General features: G+C 43.4%; 1 protein-coding gene across 1 annotated transcript; it reads left to right on the top strand.

Moving 5' to 3' along the window:
• Positions 1–3,886: 3,886 nt before the first annotated feature.
• Positions 3,887–4,033, top strand: LOC101662431 (dolichyl-diphosphooligosaccharide--protein glycosyltransferase subunit 4-like). Its single transcript, XM_004702459.1, has one exon. It carries the CDS (start codon positions 3,887–3,889, stop codon positions 4,031–4,033), a length of 147 nt encoding a protein of 48 aa, XP_004702516.1.
• Positions 4,034–9,251: the final 5,218 nt, after the last annotated feature.

Here is a 9,251-nt window from a genome sequence, read left to right as displayed (position 1 = left end):
AAGAACAGACTCGATGGCAGTAACGTTTGAGGTGAACTCACATTCAACTCCAGTCCAACCAGTGCAGTGGGGCCTCGTGTTAATTACATCTGTAAAGACCCTATTTCCAAACAAGGTCACAGAAATGGCTACCCAGGGCTAGGATTTCAGCATAGATTTAGAGGGCACAATGTAACCCATAAATAGTGTCATCTTCACTGGAAATTTACTGCAGATACTGGTACTGCTGGACCTACAACAGTGGTCCTCTTTAGAAGCTCAACCTTATATCTGTACCGAAATCCTAAGATTTAATCGGTTGAGGAGAGTTAATGCTGGAACCAATTGAGCAGATGTACTATGCGTTAGGCTTAAATCGGAATTTCTAATCTGCATCGAGTAGGAAGAATCGGCTCCAGCTACAGCGAGCAGCATGTGTGGGGACGAGTCGCTGGATCTGATCTCCTCTGGCTTCCCTGTCCCCGAGAGATGGGATCAGACATGCCTCCCCATTCCACCCTTCTCCACCTACTTTGACACCAACCATTTCCCCCACAACCACCTATGCCTATGCTGAGTTCCAGCATCCATTGCAGTGGCCACCCAGGGCTCACAGACAATACTCACAATGATGGGAGTTTATCAGGGACGGTCACAGGGGACCACAAGCCAGCCAGGATCAGCCAACAGTCAGGATACAGTCACTGGAACACAACAGTGACTCCTTGGCCGAGTCTCTCTTCGGTTCTCAGAGCTCAGCCTTGGCCTTTGCCTTTGCCTCTGCGGACCAGGAAACCCAGGCTGCCAACTCTGCCTTACAAACCCAGAGTCTTGGCGCCATTCTTGCTCTGTGCCTTAGTCTCCATGCCAGTCTCTGGTGCCTCGGGTCTCAGCCTCCGCTACTTCAGACAGAGATCTGGAACGCATTCTTCCATTGGTCCTGGGCCCTCTGCCTCTCATGCACCAACGAGTTTGCTGGAGGCGTGGTCGTCGCCTTTTAGCAGACCACACTCCCAAGGACAACCAAGGGTGTGACTTGGTTTACTCCTACTAACTCACACATAGCAACCCTGTATTAAAGTCAGGCCTTAATCTCACCCTAATCCTGTCCATTCGTATAGCACAGAATCCTTCCAAAATGGGATGATCGCCACAGGCGAAGAGTACAGAATGAATTATGGCTGAAAGAGCCAGATTAATTGACTGCATCTCGTAGGTGTTTGTTCTTGCTGACACATGTGTGTTCTTCTGATCTGTCACTTCGATGTAGTTTCTAAGGTGGGAAGCAGCACACATAGATGCCTAAAGCAAGCAGGGGCAGAATGGTCCAGATTGGTGTAGAGTTTTACAAGCTACTAAACCAACCTACCTGATAAACCTTAACTTGATAGCCCACAGGGGACAATCAAATAGAGTGGAAAGAACTGTGGCGGTTTCACCAAGAATCAACTGTGTGGCCTTGACCAAGTGCTATCATTTTATTGAATCTCAATTTCCTCAAGCAAAAACTGAAAACCAAACGCGACCCATCGTGACCCTTTGAAAGTTGGCTGAGGCTGTAAATGTTTACAGGAGCAGACAGCCTTAAGATTAGCAGTACAGTTCTTGGATTCAAGAATGCCTCCCTTCTCCGTTTTGCTGTGATGACTGAGAATAAGCTCGCAACAAGGCCGAGAAGCATTGACTCCCACGTACTTCCCAGACCTTCATTTGAAAACACCATTTTCCACTGAAAGGAACTAGGACTACGGAGGGAACGTGGCTGGTTCCAGGGCAGCAGGAGGGATGGTACCAAGGAGCCTGGATCATCCTGTTGACTACATGTCAACAGACACAGGAGTTGGCTCGATGGGTCTCCCGCGGGGCAACAGAGCCCAGCCCTGTGTTGACTTGTACTCTAGGCTGCTTCTCACCCTTTCTTAAAATTCTTTCACGTCTGAATCTGTACCCCAGCTACGGGTGACACCAGGGCATGAGTCTCATAGGTGCTATCTCAGACACGTGACGGTGACATCCCTGGGCAGTGGATTCAGAATGATTCCCTTGGTACAGGTAGAGACTCGGGAGGTCCTGAGGCACAATGACTTGTACAAGGTCGCACCCTGGTTATGAGAGTGAGCTGGGTCTCCACCCAGTGCTGGCTTCTCAAAGCTTTTGTCTTGGGTGCACCCAGGCTTTTCCCAGGGTCTGTGGGGAGGGCTACGCTGTCAAATGATGTACAAGGACAGAGATGCCATGGGGATAAATGAACTTTCAGGATCCTCTGTGGTGGCCGCATGCCTAAGGACCGCAGCAGACATTTCTTCTGTCTACAAAGCTTACTCCATCCATCTTCGCCGAAGCTGGTGCCCAGTCTATTGGAGTTAACAACACCAACCAGAGAAAGACCCTCCTGTCTAAGAGTCATAGACTTCAATACCCCAAATCGGCCTTTGTTCTCATTCTTGCTGCTTTGTTATTCTTAGTGCGCTCTCTTGCTGTCCTTGCCTCTCACCACAGGCTCTCCCTCCCACTGTTTCTGCCCTTCCTTTTCCTGGGGTCCCACAGCAGGAGCAGCTGCTATGACTCTAGCCCTTTAACTCTTTGCTCGCTGAACTCTGTAGTAGTTTGTGAGTCTGCATGAAACCTGATTTTCTCTTCTTTTATGTAATAGCAGCTCTTCGTGGACTTTATACCTTTGTTAGCTAATTCTCTGGCTTTAGACAAAGGGCCAGTTCTAGTCTTTCTTTACCTGGCTATTCTAAACTCCTTTCACTTCATTTCCTTCAATTTCCTGTTCCCTACAAACGTCCACCTCCCTCAATAAGTCTATTCATTCAGGGCCTCACTCTGTCTTTTGTCTCTGAAAGACCTAACAGATTCCACCTGGGACTTCTAGGTCTCATTGGAGGACTTATCCTTGACCACAAAGCACAAAGAATTTAGGACATTGGTGCGCAGGCACCCACAGCGTAAGGCCAGCCCCCTCCCCAGCTCATTTGAGTGGAGACCCTCAAGCTAGAAACAGGTGCTAGATCAGTGGTTCTCGACCTTCCTAATGCAGCGACCCTTTCATACAGTGCCTCATGTTGTGGTGACCGCCCCCCCCAATCATAAAATGATTTTCTTTGCTACTTCATCACGGGATTTTTGCTACTGTTATAAACCATCATGTAAATATCTGATATGCAGGATGTATTTTCAGGGCTACAAATTCAGCGTAATTAAAGCATAGTGATTCATCACAAAAACAATATGTAATTATATGTTGTGAAATATTTATTTCTACTGACAAATAAATGAAACTATCTTGAAGCATGGCGTAGCATGGGTAACAGTCTTCACACCAGGTATGTGGGCGTATCTGAGTGTGGGCAGACCTGCCTGGAGACAGATAGAGGAGTGGTGTCTCGGTTCCTAAGACCATCGGAAATATGCTGTTTTTCCTATGGTCTTAGGGGACCCCTGTGAAAGGGTCGTTCGGGGTGTGGGGCAGAGTCTCGCCATCCTGGCATTAAAGGAGCAGCCTGGTTGCAGGGCCGATTGGTTTGCTCCTCTGGCAGTCCATCGTATTTTCAATATGCACTGCCTCACCCCCTGACAAGTAAGTCAGAGTACTGATGGCAGGTGAGCAGGACACAGGGAGAGAGTGACAGGAAGGGAACGCCCACAAGAAGGCGCTCGCTCGCTCCTGTGGGAGGAAGGGAATGGAGGGGTTCTGTGAGTGCCAGGTGTGGCCCAAGAGGGGAGGTGTGAGGCAGGATTTTGGACTGGTTCATATGGAGGTTTAGCTTCCGGCTAAACTTTTTTATTTCCACTTCAGATATACTGAATCCAAATCTATAGATGCTTGGGTGATTCTTAGAGATTATGCATAGGAAAGAATTACCTGGGGGGCGGACCGCCAAGTTGTGCGCTGAGAGCGTCGATGATCCCGGACGTGCAGCTCCATCTTCGCCAACATGCAGGGGTGTCGCTCTTCTTGCTTGTCGTCCTCTATCACTACGTGGCTGTCAACAATCCCAAGAAGCAGGACCGAGAGCGGCGCTCTCTCAGCCAGGGTCCCAGGACCTAGTCTGAGGCAAGATGGAGGGTGTGAGGCCCGCCCTCACCTTTCGCTCCATCTCTTCTACCCGGCACAACATACAAAGCAACTACACCTGGAGTTTCCCAAACAACTTTTATTTCCTCAAAGTCTTCCTTAACCCTATGGAACAAGAAGCTGCCACTGGGGAGGGGGGAGTGGGGAGGGAGGGGAAAAATGAGGACCTAATGTCGGGGGGTTTAAGTGGAGAGAAAATGCTTTGAGAAACGATGTACAAATGCGCTTTACACAATTGATGTGTGTATGGATTGGGATAACAGTTGGATGAGCCCCTAATAAAATGTTAAAAAAAAAGAAGCTGCCACTGAATAGGGCCCACTATAGGGGCTGCTGCCTTTTTTACCCCCACCCCCAATATAAAAATATAGATATTTTAAAAAGGAAGGTGCCATTAGTCAAGTGGACTTTCCCTTGTGAGCATGGAGAGGGAGGACGGGCTGTGCTATAGCCCAGGTGCACAGATTAAGGAGCTAGGCGATGCAGGTGGATATCTACACGTAGAGTGGGAGGAGATGTGGGGGGTCAAAAGAGGACACAGGTATGGGCAATGAGGACAAAGAAAGGGTCCATAGAAAACCAGGTGAGGAGAATGAGTATGCAGAGGGTCATGACACTGCCAAACCATGGTGGCTTAGACATCCCCAAGATGGGCGAGTATGGGAAAGTATGGAGTCAAGGTAATGGAAATGATTTCATTTACAGAATAAATGAATAAACAAGTAAAAGAATAAAATATCTAAGAATACATTTAACTAGAAATGTGGCTTATACAATAAAAATAAGATACTTCTGAAAGAGATGAAATTTTTCTTAAATAAATGAAAATACGTCCTATGTCCAAGGCTTGGTAGATTTAATATGTAGAAAATGTCAGTACTACCCAAAGTGATTTATAGATCTAATGAAATCCTGATCAAAATTCTAACAGGCATTTATACAGAAATGGAAAAAATCAATCCTCCACTTTATGTTGAATGATGAGACCCCCAAAAACTAATGTAATGTTGAGAGAGAAGAACAAAAATAAAAGGACACATACTTTCTGATATTAAAACATTTTATTCAGCTATGGCAATCAAAGCAGCTTGATACTGGTATAACAATAGAAAAAATAGACATAAAATACATACACATTAAATACCACCCTGCGTAAAAACTACTGGGTCACTGAAGAAGGAAGGAATAAATATTGTTAAATTCCTTGAAACAAAGAAGGACAAAAATACAATATACCAAAACCTTTGGGAGCACAGTACAAACCATATTCAGAGAGCAATCTAAATGTACACATCGAAAAAGAAGAGCAAGCCAAAATCAGCTCCTTAACTCAACATCTTTAACAAGTATAAGAGCACTAAAATCAATCTCCAGTTACCAGAAGAAAAGAAATAATAAAAGCTAGAGCAGACATAAGTGAATCAGAAAACAAGACAAGGAAGTTACTTCTTTGAAAGACTTCACAAAATTGACAAACCCTTGGCAAAATTAACAATAAAAAATAAAGGGAAAGATGGAAATATCAAGAATAAGAAATGAAAAGGGCAACATCACAATAGGACCAACTGGAAAAAAAAACAGCGCAATACTATGAAGGACTGTACACTAATCAAGTGGAAAACATAAATGAAATGGACAGATTTCTAGAAACACACCACCTATCTAAATTAACAAACTGACGATTTAAGCCTCAATAGATGCATAACAAAAGAATAAATAGATCAAGTCAATAAACTTCTAGCCAAAAAAACTCCAGGACCAGATAACTTCACCAGGGAATTCTATCAAGTATTCAAAGAGTTGACCGCAATTCTATACAAATTATTCCAGAATATAGAAAAGGTGGGGGGAGGAAGGGGGAACCAATCACAATGATCTACATATAACCACCTCCCAGAGGGATGGACAACAGAAAAATGGGTGCAGGGAGACATCGGTCAGTATAAGACACAAAAAAATAATAATAATTTATAAATTATCAAGGGTTCATGAGGGAGGGAGGGGAAAAAATGAGGAGCCAATACCAAGGGCTCAAGTAGAAAGAAAATGTTTTGAAAATGATGATGGCAACAAATATACAAATGTGCTTGAAACAACGGATGGATGTATGAATTGTGATACCAGCTGTCCGAGTCCCCAATAAAATGATATTTTTTTTAAAAAAGGTTGCCAAATTCTCAAAGCCATTTCATGAAGTCAGGATAACCCTGCAAATGAAGCTAGGCAAAGACACCAGGAAAGAAAAGTCCAGGCAAATATCCCTATGAACAAAGACACAAAAGTGCTCAACAAAATCCTAGCCAATAGAACCCAACAAAAATATTGCATATTTTAAAGTTAAAATAAATATAAAAATGCATCATAATCAAGTTGGATTCATACCTGATTTCAAGGATGACTAAACATTAGAAAAACAATCCATGTAATCCACCATATAAATAAAACAAAGGAAAAGAACTATCAATTAGTGCAGAAAATGTATTTGGCAAAATCCCACACTCATTTCTAATAAAAATAATCAACAGAATAGGAATAGAAGGGAAATTCCTCAACATAATAAAGGCTACCTATGCAAAACCACTAGCCAGAATCGCTCTCAATGGGGAAAAACTAAAAAGCATTCTCCTTGTCAATGGGAATGAATCATACAAGGATGACCTTTATCAACATATATGTCTCAATACTGAGGTGGAGTTCTTAGCCATAGTAGACAACAAAAATAAATGTGACTTGAGAAAGAAGGGAAACACTATTTGTATGTGATATGATTACAAACATGGACAGCACAGAAGACACGACAAGAAAATTGTTGGAAATAATTGAAAGATTCAGCAGCATCAGAGGAATCAATCGGATTCCTCTATACCAGCGGTTCTCAAGCTGTGAGTCACAACCCCTTTGGGGTCGCCCGATTTATAATCATAGCAAATTACAGTTATGAAGTAGCAATGAAAATAATGTCATGGTTGGGGGATCAGCACAACATGAAGAACTGTATGAAAGGGTTGAGGCATGAGGAGGGTGAGAACCATAGCTCTAAACCAACAGAGAGCTCTGGAAGGGAAATCAAGAAAACGCCACTGTTTATCAGAAATCACTTCCATAGAGTGCATTCTGGCTCATGGTGACCCTTTAAGGGGGGACGAACAAAATGCTCCTGAGCATTTCTGAGACGAACTCTTTTTTTTTTTTTTAAACATTTTATTAGGGGCTCATACAACTGTTATCCCAATCCATACACACATCAATTGTGTAAAGCGCATTTGTACATCGTTTCTCAAAACATTTTCTCTCCATTTAAACCCCTGACATTAGGTCCTCATTTTTCCCCTCCCTCCCCGCTCCCCCCTCCCACATGAGCCCTTGATAGTTTATAAATGGGTATTTTGTCATATCTTGCCCTGTCCGATGTCTCCCTTCATCCACTTTTCGGTTGTCTGTCCCCCAGGGAGGAGGTCACACACAGTTCCATGTAATCGGTTCCCTCTTTCCTACCCATTCTCCCTTTACCCTCCCTGTTTTGCCACTCACACCACTGGTCCTATAGGGCCCATCCGTCCTGGATTCCCTGTATTTTCAGTTCCTATCTGTACCAGTGTACCTCCTCTGGTCCAGCCAGACTTGCAAGATAGAATTCGAGTCATGGTAGTGGGAGCGGGGAGGAAACATTTAGGAACTAGAGGAAAGTTGTATTTCTCATCATTGTTACATCGCACCCTGGCTGGCTCATCTCCTCCCCGAGACCCCTCTGCAAGGGGATCTCCAGTGGCCTACTAATGGGCTTTGGATCTCCACTCTTTACAGGAGTGGAAAGTCTCATTTCTCTCCCTTGAAATGGCTGGTGGTTTCAAACGGCTGTCCTCACAGTTAAAAGCCAATGTGTATCCACTATGCAAACAGGGCTCCTATATTTGCATCAGCCACACAAAAACAAAAATACTTATGAATAAATCTAACCAGAGAAACACAAAAGGCTTGCATAAAGAAAACTATAAACCATTGCTATAAGTAAATAAGAGACAGGGGGGAGCGGGGAGGGAGGGGAAAAAAATGAGGAACTGACGCCGGGGGCTTAGGCGGAGAGCCAATGTTTTGAGAATGATGAGGGCAATGAATGTACAAATGTGCTTTACACAATTGATGTATGTATGGATTGTGATAAGAGTTGTATGAGCCCCTAATAAAACGGTAAAAAGGAGAGTTGAATGCGCCCCCAATAAAATTATTTTAAAAAGAAAGAAACCAAAAGAGACTATATAAATGGAACAATGTTCCATGCTCACGGATAGGAAAACTTAACCTTGTAAAATGTACAATGTAATTCTGATTCAGAATCCCAGAATCATTGTGTTAGTCTGGATATGTTAGAGAAACAAATCCACAGAAACTCATATGTATAAGAGAGAGTTTTATATATAGGGTAAGTGCACATCAAGAAAACATCCCAACCCAGTGCTGCCCAAGCCCACAAGTCCAACATTAATCCATATGTCCAACACCAATCAATCCACAAAGTCCTCCTTCTTCTCACAAAACACACACTATAATGCCGACTGCAGGAAGAAAGCCAAATCAGTGAACATGTAAGCATCTCAGCGCTGGCAGGGGTCTCCACACAGCTGCTCCAGCACCCAGGGCTGCATCGGGGAAGGTCCATGCGGCTTCTCCTTGGGGATGTCTTGCAGGAAGTGAGCCTTGCCAGCTGAAGCAGGGAAAATGGAATTTCAATTTACATAAGAATAAAACAGGACCCACATGAAAACAAACTCAAGGTGTATTAAAGAACTAAATGTAAACTCTAGAACTATAAAGATCATCAATGAGAAAATACATGACATTAACACACTACCAAACAATGAAAAACACACATAGCAGCAGACAAAATATATGTCTGGGACTTCTGAAAAATAAGGCACTTATGTGCATCAAAAGACTTCATTTTAAGAGTAAAAGACAGAAGTCTAGATAAAGATATGTACATGTGCAAATATATTTATATGAGGATGGGGAAATAGATCTATGAGCCTACATTTATAGATTTAGTATTAAGGTAGCAGATGGACATTGGGCCTCCACTCAAGTACTCTATCAATGCAAGAATACTTTCTTTTATTAAATTGGCATTCTATGATGCTCACCTTCCCGACACAACCGCTGAAGACAAAGCGGGTGAATAAGCAAATGTGGTGAA

Source organism: Echinops telfairi, unplaced genomic scaffold (genome assembly GCF_000313985.2).
Source record: "Echinops telfairi isolate 266 unplaced genomic scaffold, ASM31398v2 ScPeMD7_31;HRSCAF=116, whole genome shotgun sequence".
Classification (NCBI taxonomy): Eukaryota; Metazoa; Chordata; class Mammalia; order Afrosoricida; family Tenrecidae; genus Echinops; species Echinops telfairi.
The sequence above is the reverse complement of the archived record's forward strand: the minus strand, read 5'-3'. Positions and strand labels throughout refer to the sequence as shown.